This window comes from Lissotriton helveticus, chromosome 3_1 (assembly GCF_964261635.1).
Source record: "Lissotriton helveticus chromosome 3_1, aLisHel1.1, whole genome shotgun sequence".
Taxonomy (NCBI): domain Eukaryota; kingdom Metazoa; phylum Chordata; class Amphibia; order Caudata; family Salamandridae; genus Lissotriton; species Lissotriton helveticus.
In genome coordinates this window covers 1111240924-1111262360 of record NC_136061.1, presented here as the reverse complement: position 1 = coordinate 1111262360, position 21437 = coordinate 1111240924, and the positions used below count along the sequence as shown (strand labels likewise).

The window sequence follows — 21437 nt, the reverse complement described above, 5'->3', positions numbered from 1 at the left end:
CTCATTATTTCTCACACTTCAGCACCCAGTATTACACTAACTCCCTCATTCTTATTTGGTTTAATTTGCTCACTCTCGCTCCTGTGCAGTCACTTTGTCTCTCAATCTCTCATTCTCACTCGTTTTGTCTAAATCATACTCGCTTACAAATTCCCATTCTTATTAATTTTCACTCACTACCTGTCACTCACACATGCACACACAGGCTCACACATACAAACAGGAACACATGCTCATATATACACAGGCTGTCGTATAACAGCACCCTCAAACACACAAAATACATTTAAAAGGATTTTAGGTTCCACTTCCAGTATACAAAACCTCTGCTTGACAAACTCAAACATCCTTACACCATGGTGGAAAAGTGTGTGCGTTGGTACAAATTTAGGGGCATATTATCAACGGCCGGCGATAATTATCGCTGGCCGTGCTTAGCGATAATAATATTATCGCAGGCTATCTCTGGAATTTATCGCCCTGGTAGCGCGTTATTAACAACGCATTTCTCCAGGTCAATAAAAATTCCAGCGAGGTTATCGCCCTTTTCCAGGGACATCGCTGTTTTTTCAGTGATGTTCCCTGCAAAACGGTGATAACCTTGCTGATACGACCCACAGGGTCATATCAACATAATCGACCCCCTATGTTAGGCATGGCTAAGTCAGGATTTTAGCAGACGTTAGATTTCGCCAAAATCTAAAGTGTGCTAAAATCATGTGGTCTGCCTTGTAAATATTGCGATGTAAACTTCAGGAATATTTGCAAGGTAGTCCATCCGGGGTACGTCCAGTAACGTCCACTTTGCATCTCATTGGAGATGCAAATGGAGGCATTGGGAAAAAGGGTGCTAACATACGAATATGCATGTTAGCACCCTTTTGTAAATAGGGCGCTGGTTTTATCTCCGCTTTTTTCAGCATTTTAAGACAAAAAAGCGGAGATAAAGCCCTTGTAAATATGCCCCTTAGTTGCTGCGCTGCATTGTGCCAAAAGTTAGTAAACTGCCCATTTGTTTCCAGTCTAATGCATTATGGGGGTTCATAGTGTTGTTTGAAATCAATAATTTGTAGGTGAAAGGTTTGTATACCAAAACTGGCCTGCTGCCAGCAACAACATCAGGCATGTGGACGATAGCTCCCAACCCCAAAGAAGTAAAGACGCTCAGTGTCTCTTCTACGTGAGAACCAAGCCGGTGCTTTTATTTCACTTAATCTTGACCAGGGATATTTTAGGTTTCTTAAAGTGGGCAATTGCTTCTGTCCCTACTTCAAAGGAGTCCCCTAGGAAAGTGATATTTCTTTCCCAATCTTGCCTCTTTCTATTTCTCTATCACTGCCTCTCTCCCACTCTCTGCCTACCAGTACCTTTTACTCTTTCTCTCTATAGCCATGGTCATCTTAAGGATTTTTAGGGCCCTGGGCAAGACATATTTCACCTGTTTTTGTGTGACCTCATTTCTAAAATGTAATATTCTTTGGTATCTCACCTGATTGAACTAGAAGAACATGTGTAATATCATTGATCAAAATAGTGGTCTCCAAAATATGTCTTACCTGGGGACCCAAAAGTTGTTAAGATGAGGCATACCTTGCCAAGCGCCTATGGGTTAGCCCAGAGCATTTTGGCAGCCTCAGGTGGCCTACAAGTAGATCCTTGCTCCAGATGATGAAAAAGAGGGTTTACTTTGCTCCTGCTAGTTACCTTGTCGCAATATGCATTGTGTCATTGAGAAAAGAAATATGTCTCTAACAAAATATCTTGGTTTCTTTCAGTTTCAAAATGTAGGCTTGGGAAAATGCCTTGCTATTAAAAACTCAACACTCTTTTTTGAAACATGTAGTGCTGACAATGAGGTAAGATGTTTAAACCTCTTCATTTCTATCTCAAAAATTGCCATGTGCAGGCCATTGAGATATGTTCACTGATGTGTTTTATTCAGATTTTTTTAATATGTATGGAATTATTATTAAGCTTGTGAAGTGGTTTGACCTCTTGATGCTTTAAAATATTTCCAATTATTCTACAATTTTGCTGTTAGAACAATGAATGTATAGCCATTAGAAGAAAGAAGAAGGTATGTTGCAGTTTCTGAGGAAAGGGGTTTCTTAAAAGTGGAAGGTCAAGTGAATAATTCATGTTTTTTCTGAATTTGATGCACACCTAGGGTTTGCTAGATTAGCCTCAGCCCAAGTGATAGGTCAGCCCAATTGTGCCCCCTGCAAGCGGGAGCTGAAGAAAGACTCCTGAGTTACAGGTGTTATCACAGCAGCATTGGGAAGGCAGCACAAGTGAGCCACACCCAGACCTCTTAGATTGCCTAATATCAGGTATGAGTCGATAATCCAGGAGCCTTCCAGTCCTAGATCTAGCTTTGAATTCTGTTTCTTAAAGTGGAAACTGCGTAAAGGATTTCAGGACTTCTAGTCCCTCTGGAACCTGGGTTACCTCTTCCTGCTGCCCAGTCAATGGACTCCCCTGATCCTGTAACGCAGGGCCCTCACCTGATGTCGGTTAGAATTGTGGTAATATGCACAGGGTGGTCAAAACTGTCAACTTGTTTTGAGTATGAAATGAGTAACATTTCCAGTCCAGATTTATTAATTTGCATTCTTTTGCCTGTTTTTGGATAGCTTAAGGTGTCTTGCTTGATATATTAATTAAATTGTTAAATCAAAGCTCCTAGTTGTAAAAGTGGTATCCTGATTATGTACCGTCATCACACTACCAGCAGGGATCTCATTCAATTTAGTTTAGCGTGAGGTAAAAGTCCTATGCGCAGTAAGGGAATAAGGGTAAATTTCACTCAGACTGATGATCTTGTTTTATATGTGTTACACTGTATATATATGCAAAGTGACCTCAAAGAATGTGCCACATCAACAGCCTAAGTGCTGGGATTTGTAAACCTTTTATTATAATGTTAAAACTACAAGTCCCTGAGTGCAATGTGCTGTTGTTTGTAAAGTCAGGACTGTTTGAAGTTGCCAAACATAAATGTCGACACGTGGGCCCACATTAGAAGTGGCAGTATTCCCCCTGTAGTGGTAACTCTGGGTGAAATTCCACCGCATACCACACAGTGGGCTGGCGTCTCTGGATCTGGAATTACAGAGTCCACACATTCTGGACACAGTAATCCAAGGTCTGTAAATGCTAGACACAGTAATTCTAGGTTCACCTTCACTTGGTGTGCATTGACCCCTGCAGGGACTGAGGTAAGGAGCTCAGACCAGCTCTTCAGACCAGCTCTTGTTGACCCTTGCAGCACCTGAAAGAGCATACAAAACTCTCCACAAACAGGCCTCCTTACTTCTCTCACCCTTAAAGCTGCCGGCTTCAGTGTGAGTACACACCCAACACATGCAAACCAATGGGTAGAGGCCTGAGGCGGACTGGGCCCCCACCTAACCCAAAACATGCAAAGGGGAGCAGACTACGATCCCCATAAGCAGGCCCAGTACTTCCCTTGGCCATTCGACCTCCCTGGCTCTCAAGATAGAAAAGCCTCAGGCCAATTGCTGTATGCAACTCCCCTTCACCGCACAGCACAGAGGAAGCACACAAAACTCCCACATTCGCCCTAACCCTCCCCCCCGAATTCCAGTCCCCCCATTCAGCCCAACAGGATATTGTGATTTTTCGGTTTGCCCAAAAATCGCAAATTCTGCACTTTTGTCAAAATCCCATGATTTTAACAACGTTGCCCGCAAAATATGCTTATAAAAACAAAACGGCGTTCACTCTCTCTTTACTGGCTCTGTGTTCTGCTGAGACAGTAAAAAGAGGGTGAGCAACATGTCAGCAGGTAGGAGAGGTGTTAGCTTCCTCAGTTGCCTGCCTTTAAAATGCTGAGCCCCCTTCTGTTTGTTTAGCCTGCAGCCGCCTCATATGTTTGTATTCCCCCTGTGGACTCTGCAGGCCATTGAAAGGCTCTCCTGCACGCCACTGCACTCCTCGCCACCAACCCCCTCTTGTCTCCTAATAACCCCTAACCTCCCCCATCTCTTCTCCTATTTTGTCTTCTTGTTATATATACCCTCAACCCCAGCTGCTCCCCCACCCAACCAAGCTGTCCTGCACACACAGATTGTCTGATGCCAAAAAGAGAAGCAGTCATATTGTATTCTACTCTCTTTGGCATTAGACACCCTCCGGTAACAAGCACTGTGCTGCTGGAGACTTTGCAAAGTTAAAGACTGTGACATAGCACAGTCTCCAGAAGTGACAGAGCACAGACCATTAATATTTTTAATAATATTTTTGTGACAGGCACATTTTTTGCCCACTGCAAAAATACCACAAAATCTGAAGTTTTGGGCTTCAATTTCTGTTTATTATTATTTTGTTATGATTGAAATGCTTCACATAAGCAACAACTGCCATAAAAAGAAAAGAGACAAGAGTTACAGATATCACATGTGAGTTACACCTTGTTCACGAGTTCTGTGGCAAGAAAGCATTTTGATAATGACATATGCAATTTGTTGCAGTTAGTATTGTACAGGTTGCTATCATCTCACCCTCCAGGGAGAGGAACTTATAAAGGAAACTTACAATATCTAACATAAAAAATCTTCAACAAAACTTTGATGTCATAGTGCAAAGAATAGTAGAATGGACAAGGTGGGTTGATCGTCTAGGTCCCTGTTGAGGCAGCCTCTGAGCGACCCACGCGCAGCTATAATTCTGTGGCCTTGAGGAGCATGCCGTCCGAGGAAGCCCCTCTGATAGATAACTCACCAATGGGAACCATATGTAGTCAAAGCCTTTCCTGGTATCATCCATTATGTCTGCCATGCATTCGAGCGCTAGCGCCTTCCATTGCCTCGCATGCCATTGAGTCAGCGATGGTACCTCTTATTTTTTCCATGCGGCCGCAACTGCCACTTTGGCTGCACCGAAGCATAGCCACACAATGGATGGATCCCTCTGCGTGTGGCGTTTCAGAGTTGGGTTTCTTGCCCCCAGCAAAGTGTGTTCCAGTGTTTGAGGAATCGGGTAGCCTAATATGAGCTTAATTTGGGACAGGATCTCCTTCCAAAAGGGTTGAATGAAAGGGCAGTCCCACCAGATATGCCGGAAGTCTCTCAGTAGGCCGCAACCTCGCCAACATCTAGCTGGGGTGTTGGGAAGATCCTGTGTAGTTTCTGGGGTGTATAAGTACCAATCATACAGAATTTTGTAATGCGCCTCCCTTAGGTACACTGAGCGATTGAAGTTTGTTATATCGTTATTCAGACACTCCCATTGTTTGTCCCCTAGCTGAGTACCCATCTCTGTATCCCAGAAGCCTTTGTATCGTGGGGTGGACCGGGGAGTTAGAGCCTGTATGAGAGCATATAGATAGGAAATGCATCCCTTGGAACTAGATCCTGATTAGGCAAACTTCTCTATGGGGAGCAGGTCTCTGGTGGCGGCCTGCCGCATCAGGGGTTGCATCACAAAATTGTTTCATGCATTCCTGGAAGGTGAGGACCTCTCCCTTATGTAATAGATGAGAAATCATAAGGCACCTCCCTCCCGCCAAGCCACGAAGGGTCCCTCTAGCTGCGAGGGGAGAATGCAGCATTAAAATGTATGGGTGTGTGTGGCGATGGGAAGGTGGTCAGGTGTAATTTCCTGGTGAGATTGTCCCAGACCCATAGTGTAGTGGATATAGGTGTGCTGATATATGCATTTTACGGGGTTGTCATGCCTGGGCCTCTATAACCGATCCCATATGGTGCATCCCATGATCTGCCTGTCCATATGCAGCTAGTGTTTCTCAGAGGCACGCAGCGACCACTGTGTGATTACTCCCTGTTGAGCTGGAGCAAGCAATAGGGCAAGCAGGCCCTCTTACCCTGCAAAATGAACTTAGAGATCATTTTTCGCAGGTCTTTGGAGAGACCTTGTTCTAAGGGGATGGGTAGCCCCTGGGGGAGATAAAACAGGCGAGGGAGTGCGTTCTTCTTGATGGCATTTATCCTGGCCAACTACGAGATATATGCAGCACTCCATCTGCCTAAGTCACTCTTTAATTGACGCTTAAGTGGGGGAAAGTTAGCCTTGTAGAGATCTGAAATGAAATGAGGGGGGTGAGCTTAACTCCTAGATAGGTAATCTCTTTAGTTGTGCATGAGAATGGTGAAGCTCTCTCCACCTGCCACCTCTACCCGAAGACAGGTTCAGATTAAGTAAGAAGGACTTGGGCAGGTTAATTTTAAATCCCGCTGCTCGTTCAAACCGGGCAAGTTCCCCCTGGATAGCCGCAATGTTGGATGCTGGCTTCGTGATCGGAAGGAGCACATGGTCTGCAAAGAGCAATATCTTATGCTCATCGGTGCCGACTCTTACCCTGTTATGTCTGGGTTGTTCCTAATGTTATGCGCCAAGGGTTCTATGCTTAAGGCAAAAAGGAGGGGGGACAATGGGCACCCCTGCCTTGTCCCACGAGCCCCGTTAAAAAAGAGGGAAGCAACACTGTTGACCAGGACCTGGGATCTAGGTGAGTGATAATTTGCACGTATCATTCCTATGAAAGCCTCATGAAAGCTATAGCGTCTAAGGGCTCGGAACAAGAACATCCACTCGACGCGGTCAAATGCTTTCTCTGCATCAAGTGTGAGAAGAGCCGCCGGGATGTCCTTCCTTCGAGCCTTCTCTATTATGTGGATGATACGTCCCAGGTTATCATGAGTCTGCCTCCCCTTGATGAAACCTGATTGATCCGGGTCGATAAGGCCTGGGAGCAATTATTTGAGGCGGGTGGCTAAGATTTTTGAGTAGATTTTGGCATCAAGATATAAGAGGGCGATAGGGCGGTATGAGGAACAGGCTGTAGGGGCCTTGCCCGGTTTGGGAATCACTGCCACAATTGTCTCTCCCATAGAGGGGGTGACCTGTTGTGTAGAACTGATGACATTAAATAAGGTAGTTAAAAAGGGGGCAAGTTCTGGTACAAAGGTACAGTAAAAATGTGCAGTAAACCCGTCTGGCCCCGGTGCCTTCTGTAATTTAAGAGCAACAATCGTCTTTTGTACCTCCTATGGGGTAATGGAGTTGGCCAGATCTTCATTCACTGACTCCGAGACCTGGGGGAGAACTAAAGAGTCCAGGTAACTTACTTGCTCCTGTGCCCGCGGGTATTTTGAGGTGTAGAGATTACAATAGAAGTTTTCAAAGGCTTGCGCGTTCCCCTCTTCTGTTTTATATGAAACCCTTGCGTCATCTACAATAAGTTTTATGTCTTCCCTTTCCTGTTTGACCCGTAGTTTGTGTGCAAGGAGTGACCCCACTTTGTATCCTCCCTCATAGCCCGTGGCCTGTAAGCGTAGAATAGTTTTTTCCGCACTGTTGGTGTAAATGGCCTGTAATTTCCCTTTAAGGGCTGTAACTTTCCTCAGCGCCAAAGTGTTGGTCTTGCGTGTATGCTCAGCAGACTGCAGTTCTTTTTCTAGCATGAGACGCTCTTCCCATTGCTGATTTTTCAGGGTAGTAGCCAATTTGATGCATTTCCCTCTGATAGCGCATTGAAAGCATCCCAGGTGGTGGCATGAGAACTGCCAGTTGTGTCCAGGTGCATGCAAGTCATCCGCTTCATCCACTCTCCCAATATGCTCTCTCTTTACCGCAGTACTGGAGGGTCTTGAGTCACTCTATGCAGAGCCACAAACGCCCTGACACTTGGTTCTGAGAGCCGTACGTAGCTGATTCAGGTCCACCTAGAGGAAAAAGAATCAGGTCTTAAACCCCCCAAGTCTTGTAGACTGCATGTCTTTCGCTCCATCCAACTCTCCAATTACTCCCCTAGCCTTCCGAAACGAGCACCATCGTCCTTTGGTAACGATTGAACACTGGATTCAGTCCGGAGTTTTCACGTTCTGTTTTCCCATTCGTTGTTATTGGCCTTCTCCATGACAGTCTTGCTGTCGTTCACCTCCAGAGTCCCTTGAAGGCGCTGCAAGCTCCAAACCCAGCAGGTCCGCCACCTCTGAGAACTCTACACAGTGGTGGTGCTTGTTGTTCCACTGGAAAGTAATCCCGAAAGAGTATGTCCACCGGTATCTAATTTTCTTGTCTCGGAGGAAATCTGTGACCGGGCAGAACTGCTGGCGTTGCAGGAGCGTGGCCTGGGCCACATCTTAGTAAAGAATACATGTGGCATTCTGAAAGGTAATCTTGTCCGTGCCCTCGCCTTTTGTAGGACCATTTCCTTCACTTTGAATGAACTGAATTTTGCCAGAATATCGGAAGGTCGTTGGTTCTCCCCTGGCAGGCGCGACCCCACTCTGTGGACTCTCTCCAGCCGGATTTCCGGGCCATCCTCTCACAGAGCTGAGGAGAAGAGGCCCACCATGAATGTCTCACAGTCCGAGGCCTCACATTCCTCCTCTAATCCTCGAACTCGAATGTTGTTGCGTTGTGAGCGATTTTCTAAATCTGCGTATTTGAGTGAGGTCGCACGCAACTGACTACGTAGTTGTTCTGAGCCTTCTTCCAGGGGCTTGATACGTTCAGTTAATTCCTGGTATTTCACTTCAAGGTCAAGGTCACGTGTACCCACTGAGTCCACATCCGCTTGGATGGGCACCTCTGGGCGGAATGAGTCGAAAGAGGCCACCGTATCCGCTTTAATGTCAGACCACAAATGTTGCCTGAACTCTCGAAGGGAAGACATGAAGTTTTCTGTGGTAAGTGCCATTGCTCGCCTGGGGGAAGGGCGCCATATTCTCTTCTCCAGCTGCAATCCGCGCGAGTCAGCGGAGCCTTCCCCCCCCCCCCTAGCAGGAGGATCGCAGGCCTATGGTGCAGTCCCCCACAATCATTTCAAATTTGGCTTTGGCATGAAGTGTTTGGGGTGTCTTGTAAGACGCCGTATGCTCTATAAAACACGGGCCAAGGACGGAGCCGATCGGGATCACGTCCGTTCGGCCATGTTAGTTGACCACGCCCCCCAATTTTGCCTTTTTTGGCCGCAAAATATGCCACCTAAGATGCAAAATCCGATTCGCCCTCCTGTTGCCATTTTCAGCATGTTCATATTTGTCCTCGAAATCAGGGAACATCGCATGTAAAAGAAACCAGTATTCCTAGGGTTGTCTGAATATTCACATTTCTGGGACAAAACCTTTCATTCAGGAAGATTCTAGATCACCCTCCTCACCCGCTACACCTGCACCAAAAAAACAGCAAACTTGTCCTGGGTTCAAATAATACTAAAGATACTAGAACACATCAGAAAAACAGGAGTATCTCACAGCAGATATAGGACAACATGAGATCCTTGCAATAGCACCACCTAACTACTTTATGCAGGGGGCACCATGTCATTCACGTTCATCTTCCTTATAATTTTCAAAATCTGTATAAGTACCTATCGATAATTGCTGACCCTCACCTAATCTAAACTGCTGAAGACCCATGTTTCCATAGAACACTGTACCCCTTCACAATAGGCATGCCCTCTTAATTGCCAGCTGATCCTGAATTGCTCTTATCCACTGATAATGCAAATGGCTCTCAACCTAGATTTGCGATATGTAAGTATCACTACATGGTAATACTGACAAAAACCAATCTGTCTAAAAAAAATAATTAATCATTTTATTATCTACATATAGCAGATTCCTAAAGAATTACTTGTTTTATTTTTAGTAAGATTTATTACTGTCCAGTGCCATGCAAACAGCCATTGACTAAAAAAGAGTTGACTTAAAAACTTTGGGTTGATTGACAAAAGCATTTATGAGTACAGGAACTAGTACTATCAGTCTTTTATGTACTTGCAATTGCCTTCGTCAATCTGCTTCGCAATGTCCAACTCCCTGTTAGTAAAAGTGCACAGAGGATACAGTTATTTCCATTTGTTCTTACTGTATATGAATATTCCCTGTATATTCCCACTTCTGTCCAACTTTAGATGTTTTGGCATTAATTCACAAAGGCATATAGGAGTATATAAAAGGCAACTACAGGAGTACTACTTTACCTACTCCAAAATGTCTGCACAAGATATAAGGTATAATGTACCTACTGCCGTACATTGTAAGGATATTGAAAGTCACTGAGAAGTTCTATAACAACATAGAGGAACTAGGCCAAAGGACTCTGAAATGCTTATCATGTGCACCACAAGGTATTTTATCCAATATAGTATGTCGTCACACCATCACCTTTCCCACAAACCACTTAAAACCATGGTGTGCACCTCTTCCATATGAAGGGGGGAGCATGTTTGCAAGCATGAAGAATGAAAATAAAACCTCTGGTGTATAATTAAATACATGAAACACGTTAGGTATTCATTTGCAAACAAATATTGGAACATTTTCTATATTTGCCAGGTTTAAACATTTTTTTTTTATAAAAGCTGCAGTAGCTCATAAACCATATCCTGTATTGTTTGTTCCCGACTTGGAGGGCTGCTTCATCAATCTGGAGGGACTCAATAGCACTCCTTACTTGGTTGAACCAATGATTACCCGGAGGTTTAAATATGAATTTCAGGTGGCCCTTTGGTGAATTTGTTGGGTCCTTCCTTGTCCTTATATAACATTTCAGCATGGAGGCTTTGGAATCTAATGATTAATTCACTAGGCCCAGTTCAAAGCCTTAAGCTTAAGCCACATGCATATTGTGGTTGTTGCAAGATTTTTCTATAAGAACTACAATGAATGTTCTCCAAGGCCAGGTCTAGAGTCCCTGTATACGTTTGGTAGCCATATTGTACCTATGGGAGAATTTTCACCTTCATTAACCTTGGGACAGGGGCTGTCTAGGGGCTACTTATTAGTAATTTTGATTGACCAACCCCACACGTAATGGTGGCACCTTTCTTCTTGTGAGCTCTCCCTTGTGCCACCGGAGTGCTGTTTCCGCTGAACCACACACCCATGTAATTGTACTTCCTCATTGCACTAATTGTCTTCCTTTACAAGTGTCAGGTCACATTCTTTTCATTCTGATATCTCCCAAAGAATATGACTTTTGTTTTGTCATGATTTACCTTGAGATACTTGACCATGTTGAATGTGTTCACTGTCTTTAAGGCCCATTGTATACCAGTTTTTTTGGTGTGATACATGATCACAATATTGTTTGCATACTGTATTATTTGCAGATTGATATTTCCTAGCTTGGGATGAACCAGATAGACAGACTTCAAAGCTTTCCCTAAAGCAGCAGTGTAAAGATTAATCAGTGGGGGAGCTAAAACTCAGCCCTGCTTTAGGCCTCAATTGGTGTTGATTGTACGACTAACAAAGCTGAGCCCAGTTTTCACTCAATCCCATGTCTCGGTGTATGATGAGATTACAGCTCTTATCAGCATTTGGGGTATACACCAAGCATTAAGCTTCTTCCAAATGTTTGGCCGGTCAACCCTATCAAATGCTGCGCTGTAATAGATGAAACAGCAGAAGAGAGGTAAGTTATTCTTTTGAACGGTTTCATATCACAGTAAGTATAACACTAGGATGTTGTCCACTGTTAATGCCTCGGCCCAGACGCCACATTGAACAAGCATTTACAATGCAATAGGTCTCGCAATTGCGAGTTTTTGAGCTGTTGGCATTGTAAATGGCAATGCCTTTTATAATAGTAAAAGGCAATGTCATTTACAATACTAATAGTTCAAAGTTTTGCAAAAACAATACCTATTGTATTGCAGAGCGCGGTTTTGAACTTGAAAATACAAGTTGCATAGTTGTTTTGCAAGGTATGTGATAGACATTGGGTTACTGGTTCACTGGAGTATGTGCCCTGGTCATGCAGCAACCACAATCCTAGTCAGGGTAAGAGGCAGGCCAACCCTAACTTAACCTGAGCTCACCCTTTGGTAGCTTGCACAGATCAGTCAGGCTAAACTTAGAGGCAATGTGTATAGTATTGTGCAACACTTCAAGCAGTAAAAACAGTGAAAACACCACACAAAAAGATTCCCAGATTATATTTTAATAAATAAAACAAGACCAGAATGACAAAATCCAATCAGGGAAACCGAAGACATTGAATTTGAAAGATTTAGGTTAAAATAGGGCCTAAAAGCACAGAGTGCCAACAAGGGATATCTGGTTGCGCTGGACCGGGACAAAGTCACAAGTTCAGACCAACCACGATAGAGGATGGGCTGCCTACAGGGACAAGGTTAGGCTCACTGAACCACAGTACCCCTAAATCCTGGCTGCAGAGCATTCTGTGGATCCGAGGTGAAGAAACTTCACACAGCCAAAGTGATGCGTTGATTCCGAGATGCGGTGAGGCTGCAGTGCGAGATCCTGTTGCATCGTAGTTGAGGATCCCGTAGACGGGGGCTTGTGATGTGAAGTCCAGGTGTGGACTATGTGGCGCACAGTAGAGGTGATGCATCAGTTCCTCTGAGCTGCGAGGCTGCGATGTGGTGGCTGGGGGTCATTGTCAGAAATGCTCTGCACCATCAGTGATGTGCCAGTTCCAAAGATTTGAGGGAAATGCGCACCTTCTGTACCGGGCCCAATATATGCAACAGCAGCAATGTGTTGGACCTGCTTGAGGATGTGCCATTCAGCCGAGGAGATGTGTCAGTACAGCTAAAGGATGCACCGCTCAGCAGAGAAGGTGTGTCAGTTCTTCTATTATGCTCCTCAGGCCCATTTCCAAGGTCCCAGTACTGGGGTTGCATCACTTGGCAGGGTAGACTCACAGATGGCAGGATCCAGCTAGAGTTGCAAGGTTGTTTGATGCCTGTTATGTCCCAAAGGCTGCAGATCAGGAGGCCAGCCAACTAGCCCTTGGAATCACTCTGGCTTTTGCATTCAAGAAATGCAGGACCAGTCCTTCTCACCCAGACAAAGAGGGCAGAAGGCAGCAAGTCATCACAGCAGGGCAGCAGTTCACCCAGAGCAAAAGTCCAGCAGAGTGGCTGTCCTTCAGCAGCACAGCAGTTCTTTATTTATTTATTTATTTTATTGTTTTATAGAGCGCGAACTTGAACCGTTAGGGTATCAGAGCGCTTTACAGGGGATCACATTAGGCAAGGAATCACATTAAGGGTAGAGGACATGTATATACAATTTACATTTAAATAACTCCAGATCAGACCCAAGATTTCTTGATGAGGTAGCTCGGTATTCTGAAGGAAGTCGCTAGTCGGTAGTTGGTCAAGGTATATGTGTTGGTAGGAGGCAGCATTTAGGAGAGGAATTTTCCCATAAAGAAGGTTTTGGCCTCCTTTTTGAAACGTGCCAGAGAGGGGATTCTTCTGATGGCTGGCGGGAGAGAGTTCCATATTCTTGGAGAAAGCCCGGTCAAAAGTTTTTTTTGTGCGGAACCGTTCAGGTTGGAGTAGGGCGGAGTAGGGCGGACCGGGAGTTTCTGATTCCGCCAGATACCACCAGTTTCTGTGAGAGATAAGCAGTGGAGTTTGAGTATAAGGCCTTGTGTGTAATGCAAGCCAGTTTGAGTTGTATTCTGGCCTCGAGGGGAAGCCAGTTCAATGCTTTCAGGTGAGGAGTTATATGATCAAATATTATTGAGCATGTAAGAAGTCTGGCGGCAGCATTAAGGCAGACTGTTAAGGGTGCCAGGGAGATCCTGGGTAAACCAGAGAGGGTGGAGCAGCCATATTCCAGTCTGGAGATTACTAGCACTTGAATGGCACTTTTTAGGTCGGTAGTGTCAAGGAAGGGTTTCAGTTTCCAGAGGTAGCTCAAGTGGAATCTGGCTGATTTGGCCATCGAGTTGATGTGGTCTTGCATGTTCAACTTACAGTCAAGGGTTATTCCCAGAGATTTTGCTGAGGCCACGATGGTTGGTGGGCAATCTAGGGCTGTGATAGCCTTCATCCGTATCTGCGTCTCGGGATTGGTTTTTGGAGGAGAAATCAAGAGAAATTCTGTTTTCTTAGCATTGAGCTTCAGTTGATTGGAGGTGAGCCAATGGACGGTTGATTTTAGGGCCTCATTCAGGGATAGAATATCCTCGAGTGAGGAGGCTTTGATGAAGAGCTGGGTGTCATCAGCACACATGTGGTAGGAGATATTTGCTGATCGTAATACGCAAATGGTTCGAGGTAAAGGTTGAAGGACAGGGTTGATCCTTGGGGGACTCTGACTTTGACCGGAGAGGGAGCAGAAAGGTTGCCGTTGATTAGGAATCGCTGCGATCGGTTTTGGAGGAAGGATTAAACCATTCAAGAACAGAGCCATTCAAACCCATCCTGAGGCGTTCGATTAGTTTTTCGTGGTTTACCGTGTCGAAGGCCGAGGATAGATCTAGGAGGATTAGAAGGCACGTTTTCTCTTGGTCCAAAACTTGGAGGGCGTTGTCAACGATGTTGAGCATGGTCGTTTCAGTACTGAGCCCAGGTCTAAATCCAGATTAGAAGTCATCGTGAAGGTGGAAGTTGTTGATGTGTTGACTTAGTTGCTGTTGTACACACTTCTCCAACACTTTGGATAAGAGGGGGGTGTTGGAGATAGGTCTGAAATTGTCTCGAATGGCTGGTTCTAGCGACAGCTTTTTCAAAATGGGGAGGACTTGGACGGCTTTCAGAGAGTCAGGAATGGAACCCTGCTGGAGCAAGGCGTTAATTATTGCAATCCAGCTAGGAATAATGGATTGGGCGACGGCCACTAGACAGTTGGAGGGGAGTGGGTCATTGAAATGGTTATCGGTTTTAGGGACAATAGGATTTTAGATACGGAGTCTTCGTCATAGAAGTTGAAGTCAGTCCAGAGTGCTTGATTCTTAGATGAAGTCTGTGGGGGCATCTCAGGAGGAGGGTGCATGCCAGGAAGGGATAGAGAGTGTGTGGCGGCACTAAGTTCATTTTCCAAGGCTGTGACTTTGTCAGCGAAAAGGAGGAGAATTCCCCTGATGATATTAAAGACTTGGGTGTTTCTTTCGAGGTTTTGACCAGTTTATTTGATTGGTGTTTGACCAGATCGAAGTTAAGGATGTTCTTGTTGTAGGCAGTTCTGGCCTGGCGGAAAAGTTTAAGATGTGCGGCGGAGGGGTGCTGTCTCCAGATTCTTTCGGATTGCCGGAGGCATATCCTCTCATTGTTGAGGGGTCCAGTGAACCAGTGGTTCTTGTCTTTTGTTTGTGTTCTTTTTAGCTTTAGTGGGGCTAGTTCATCCATGATGTTCGCGATAGTTGCAGAGTAGTGATTAATAAGGTCATTCACCATTGAGAAATGTGAGGGGGGAGGTCAGATTGCAGCGAGCCTTTACTTCATTGTGGTCTAGGTTTCTAGTGTCTCTATCCAGCGTTTAGGAATTACTGGTTGTGGTACCCTTATCTTGGGGGTGCCAGGTAGTAGGAATGCGATGGCGTGGTGGTCAGACCAGTCTCATGGGTCTATAGAGATAGGCTTGACTGTTGATTCCTTAGAGATGATCCAGTCTAGGATGGCCCCTTTCGAGTGTGTTGGGAGTGAAAAGGCTTGGGTCAGGGCTTGATCGGACAGGAGGTCCTTGATGGCGTTGACATGAGGGTCCTTGGAGTCATTCCAATGCAAGTTGAAATCACCCAGGACGATATCTTTAGAGTTCGAGGAGAACTTAGCAGTAATAAGTTCCATGAGTTGGTCAGTGAAGGAGTCGTTGATGCCAGCGGGATGATAGATGATGTGTAACTTGCACAAAAGAGTGGAGTTGCTGCAAATGGAGAGTGCAAGGTATTTGCAAGAGTCAGTAGAATCCGCCAGGAGTTCTGTGGCACTGAGGTTGGAGCGGTAGATGCAGGTGATGCCTCCTCCTTTCTTGTTAGATTGCCTTTGCAGTGTAGCAATGTTGTAGCCGGAAGGGACTAAGAGGTCAAGGCATGGAGTTGATGAGTCATTGAGCAATGATTCTGTTAGAATAGTCAAAGCTTTTGTTCATGATGAGTGCAGCAATGTCAACGGTGTGCTTAAACGCCGATCGGCAGTTGATTAAGAGGCCAGACAGAGAGGAATCAGGGGGAGTGTCAGGAGTTAGGGTGGACAAGTGTACCGGCGCTAGGTTGCTCTTTACCACACTTATGTTGCGGAAAGTAGCCGATCTGTTGGTGTTAATAGAGACTGTGCGGATGGCATGTTCGGTTCTGGTGTCTAGCGGGCAAAGGGTAATTGGGACATTGTTGTAGTCGCTGAGGATGGCAAGGATTTTCTCTTCAGTGAGGTCTAGTAAGCTAGGGGTGGCATGTGTAGAGTTGTAAGAGAGGGTGAGAGCTAAGGAACTGAAGTGGTGGTGTTTGAGGTCTAGTACGTATACCCAGTAGTGCCTTTGAAGTAGGGAGACTTTAAAGAAACGTCTTTGAACTGCACAGATATCCTGCCCTCGCTCCAGACTCACTACAGTGGGGTTGAGGCCCTTTGTGTGGGGATAGGACACCATCTATTCAGTTGTAAGTGAGACTTAATCCAGCTCCTCCCTCCCACACTACCCGGATGGCCTATCAAGTCATACCTAAGCTCCTGTTATGTGTCGCTGTCTAGGGAAAATACACATAATACAGCTGTCACAAACCCCAGACACCTGATCAGAGGCCGGCAGCAGGCACCATATTGCTACAGTAAGAAAATGCCAACATTCTAAAAGTGCTACACAAGCAAATGATGGACAAAATGCTGAATAAATCATACATTCACCCCCAGTCAGGAGATCTGGGTTAAATCCATTGTTCTTCTGCTTACCATGCCACCCCAGTTTAGACCCAGCCATATGCAAATCAGTCTTGACCCTGTGCCTCATGGGAACAGTCCAGACCGAATTGCCAAGCTAGGTCCTCCCTGGACCAGAAGCAAGCATCCTGGGACCTGTTTCTGGGTATTACTCTTCATCAGCCAGGCTAACTTGAATCCAGTGGCATAGTGAGCAAGGGACCCACGTCTGGGCATACCCATCCCACTTAGAGTGAATAGTGCTACGCAAACAAAAGATGGACGGAATGCTGAATAAATCATACATTCACCCCCAGTCAAGAGATCTGGGTTAAATCCATTGTTCTTTCTAAAAGTGACATTTTCAGAATTGCAGTATAAAATCTGACTTCACCATGAATCTGGATTTTACATTTGAATTCCAGAGACACCAAACTTGATCCAGTTGTATCTTCCCATTTTGAAATTAATACGACATGTCCTGCTTTTTATACACATTGCACCCTGCCCTCTGGCTTTCCAGGTCCTACCCTAGGGCTGACTTATATGTTTAAAAAAGAAAGGTTTGGGCCTTGCAAGAGAATTAACTTGCTAGGTTGACATGGCAGCTTAAAACTGAACACAAAGGCCTGCAATGGCAGTACTGAGACATGTTTAAAGTGCTAATTAATTGGATGGCGCATTCAGTGGTGCAGGCCCACTAATAGCATTTAATTTACATGCTCTGGGCACAGGTAGTGCACATCACTATGGACTTATAAGTCAATTAAGTATGCCAGTTGTGGATATGCCAATCAAACCATGTTTAGGGGAGTGAGCTCAAGTCATTTAACACTGGTTAGCAGTGGTACAGTGTGCAAAGTCCTAAGGCCAACAGAAGCAAAGTTCAGCAAAAGTGAAGACAGGAAGGCAAAAGGTTTGGGGGACGACCACCCTAAGGCTGTCAGGTCTAACAACATGGAAGACTGCATGCATTGGTACATGCTGCAGGCAATGTTTGGAGTAATAGCAGAGGAATCAACAGTAAAACCCGGCCCTTGGCACCGTAAGCAGGCCCACAAATAGCCCAAAAAACAGCCCATACACCGATCTGTCAGACCAACCCTTCAGGCACTCCCACATTGGCCTTTAGGCCAGTCCAACCCTGATGAAAAGTGTGCGTACCAATAGGTTATCTATTAATCAGTTTAAAATAAAACTGGGTCAATTAGCCTGGCCAGCCTCTGAATACTGTGGAGAATATTGTAAGGTCTTAGAGCTCAGTGGGTTATATAACTATGTTATATACATACTCCATTGTGGTTAAACCTTTTTTAATACTGATGACCAGTTATTCTTTATGTAGTGCATTTTTATTTGCCTGTTTTAATGAATTGTTTGTAATGCATAAACGTGACACTTCATTTAAAAATCTGACTATATTTTTGGTTCTGGTGTAAGCTAAAGCCTTTTGATTTTACTAAAAATATGTGTGTGTGTGTGTGTGTGGATGTGTGTGTAGTTTACTTTTTGACAGCCCTCTTCATCCAATGGTTTGCTGTTGTGTCGTTTACATTTTTCTTCCGCCCACTATAGCATACAGCATGGGACAATAGGTCACCTACTTCAGCAAATGACTAATTTCATTGTAAATGATGTCATATTGCCTTTTAACAATGAGCACATCCACACACAGTAGCTCTCAGCAGTGCCAGGGACCACTATGGCACTACGGCAAAGCATGTGTCTGCTCTTAGCTACTGTTTCTATTTTTTTTTTTTTTAGAGTGACGAGACCCGGCAGCTTTCTCAGCAATAAAGTTTTATAAAACCATCACAAAAAAGTATTGACAAAGTCAAAAAGCTGACAACTGACAGATATATGGGGTTTACTAATGCTTGTTTATTTTTTTATCAGTGCAAGATAAGATCATCTTATAAATACCATTAATCAGATACTGAAATTTATATGTCTGGCAATGCTATGTAGGCAAATATAGTGTAGCTCAGTAAATAGTTAAATCAGTTGCACAAATAAAATGTATTACACAGATACATAGCAAACTTAAGCAACAAATTACCATCACTGTTTTCTTATATTTTTAACAGAACCAACAGTTCAACTATACTTGGTTAAGACTTATTAAACAGGGAGACATCTGCTTAGCACCAAGGCATGGTGCCGACAGTCTTGGGCTGTTTCATTGTGCTAATTCAAGCAACATCATTAAATGGCTTCATAAGTCTTTAATAACCTCTCAACCACTGCTGGTGAGTATATACCTTGTTCATCACAGTAACCATTTTTGTAAAATCGAATGTTTATACGGTTTCAAAATAGTGACAATGTCTTCAACTGTCTATGAAATGTATAGAGACCTCTTGACCTTGACACCGAAAGGCCTCCATCAATTGTTATGTGAGGTAATGTTTTGGAGCCTGATTTAGATCTCAATGGATGGATTACTCCATCACAAAGGTGATGGATTTGCGTCTGCCGAAATACGAATTCCATTACATCCTATGCGAGTAACCCATCAACCGAGATCTAAATCAGACATTTGGTAGTTAGAAGGAGGTGAATTTTACCAAAGTAAATACTGTCAGGAGAAGTTTGGAAAGTGGGAATGAGAAATAGAAGTTGTAGAGATATATAATTACCTTGGTACGAACATAAACTGCTAAAATATTGTACCGTCGAGGTAGCCGTACTCAAAAAAGGTAAATTTGCCCATAAACATTTGTTAACCAACAAACGTAAGTGTTTGTGCCTTCCAGGAGATTTTAACTGTACTCCAGGCTAGTGTATTCATATTTTCATTGAGCAGAGGTATCCACCATGAAAGGGGAGTTCTCCACCCCAGGAAATCCCACTCAGAGCATGGTAAACGGACACTCCAAAGGTGCTGTTAGCCTTGGAAGTTTGCAACCATCCAATAACACTTAAAGATTTGGACATTCAGAAACTTCTCTTGTTCCCATTTCCACTCACGGAACAGTTGGATTTTTAATTTCTTTACAGGCACAGGGTGGGATTGGAAATGAATAGCCTTTAGATTTGTAGGGGGTATATATTCCCCAAAGATTAAAAAATGTGCATTTGCCTAGGGATCCTATTCCCACTGTGCAGAGTTCTTCACTATGGAGAAATTGTTACAATGGGAATAGGATCCTGTTGCGAATGTCACATGACCTTACACGTATTACAGAAGGAAACTGGTTCCTGGCACAGCTTTCCATGCATATTCCTGTTTGCAAATTGTGAGAATTTTTCCATAATTCCATCTGAATCAGGCTCATACATGGGCAGAGAAGGATGTGACGATTATTTTTAAGGGAAATTTAGCAAATGTAGTTTTAGTGACCGCGTTACTCCTTCATTGAAACATCAGACTCTCAACACCACCCAATTCCACCCTCACTACAATACCCCTACACTAGCCTAAAAAGTCTAACTTCATCAAAGACTTTGGCTGCTTCCCCTACAGTAAAGTCTTACAATTGTCATGTTGTTGTTGTTGAGGTGCTAAAGAAGGCAAGTGACATGTCTTTGGACCAAGTCTCTTGGTGTTCTACAATATCTCGGTCAGTCATGCTCCTGTGCGTGGGAACAGTGCCTTCACAGGGCTGTGTGTGATGAGATGTCACTGAGAAAGAGGCAAGAAGAACCCTCATTCCACTGCAAACAGCGCTACATGCCACAATATTTTAACTAACCTTTACATTGACTGCCGGTGCAGAGTTGTATGGATCTAAACACAACACACTGGGACCTTTTTAATCCTGGTTTCATGCTGAGGCTAGGCAGAGGAATACTGTCAGAATAATGACCGTGGGTCTTCTGGCTGAGTGCCAGCAATGAAAGTCTGAAAAAAATGACAAAAGCAACAATCTAAAAAGTATTTTTATATATATATACATTTGATAATAAGGTTAATTAAAGTCCCTCTCCCTTGTTGTTTAACGCTGGAGAGGGTCTTTAATAGCCAGTATAGCCCTCTACGGCGGGCTATAAGGCTATAATATAAGGTTGTGTATTGTGACTCTCAAAATATGTGTTTGTATTTTCGTACCCAAACAGAATTAATACTCAGCTAGTTGAGCTTTTATTAAATACATTTTGTAATCATCCCTAACTTCCTAAATTGGATTTCAACGTAAAAAATTAATTTACTGATTTTTTTGGATTTCTCATGAGCTGCAGCTCGTCAATGAAGTTATTCCCTATAACCATAATGTCTCCTGTTTCTTTTCATTCAATTCAGATGGATCATATAGTTTTGGAGCACACCTCATTGTGCTTAGAAGTGGACCATCTTCACAGAGCTCTCCGAATAAGTACATGTGACTCATCAAATCATTACCAGAAGTGGAAATTTGGAAATTATCTTGTTCAATGAGGAGAACTACGATCAGACTGGGCCAGCAATTTGCAGTGCAGACAAATGAGACATTTTCGAGGAGGCAGTCATAGAAACATATTTTGGATATGAACTACTGTTAAAAATGATGAACGATTACAATAGTGTTAAAAAATATGTATCTAAAGTGCCTTCGGTTCATTGGAATCTGTTCAAGTTCCTTCGCGTGTCTGACCCAGAGAACTATTAATACAAAAACATGCTGTATTATTTCTTTCATGGTCTGAAGGTGTTCATTGTGTGAAAACTTCACTATGTTATTTGTACAAAGCTCATATGATTCACTGTAAAAAACTGTAAATCGGAGTAGATAACATTGAGTTATGAATGCATATTTTTTCAGGTGAGAAGTAACTATTTGATTTCCTTTCTGTTAAGCTGGGCCAGCTTTGTTGACAGGTTCTCATCAGTGTGGAAAAAGCAACCTTAAAA

The 21437-nt window shown here is 43.9% G+C and overlaps 1 protein-coding gene across 1 annotated transcript in view; it reads left to right on the top strand.

The window, feature by feature from the left end:
* The window catches only part of GALNT5 (polypeptide N-acetylgalactosaminyltransferase 5), a 249518-nt gene extending 228297 nt beyond the window's left edge, over positions 1 to 21221 (top strand). Inside the window, exons 8-10 of the mRNA XM_078681713.1 lie at positions 1776 to 1856; positions 18694 to 18855; positions 20850 to 21221. Of these exons, the coding sequence (XP_078537839.1) occupies positions 1776 to 1856; positions 18694 to 18855; positions 20850 to 20984 (378 nt within the window). The 3' untranslated portion in view covers positions 20985 to 21221. The remainder of the gene's footprint in view (positions 1 to 1775; positions 1857 to 18693; positions 18856 to 20849) is intronic.
* Positions 21222 to 21437: the final 216 nt, after the last annotated feature.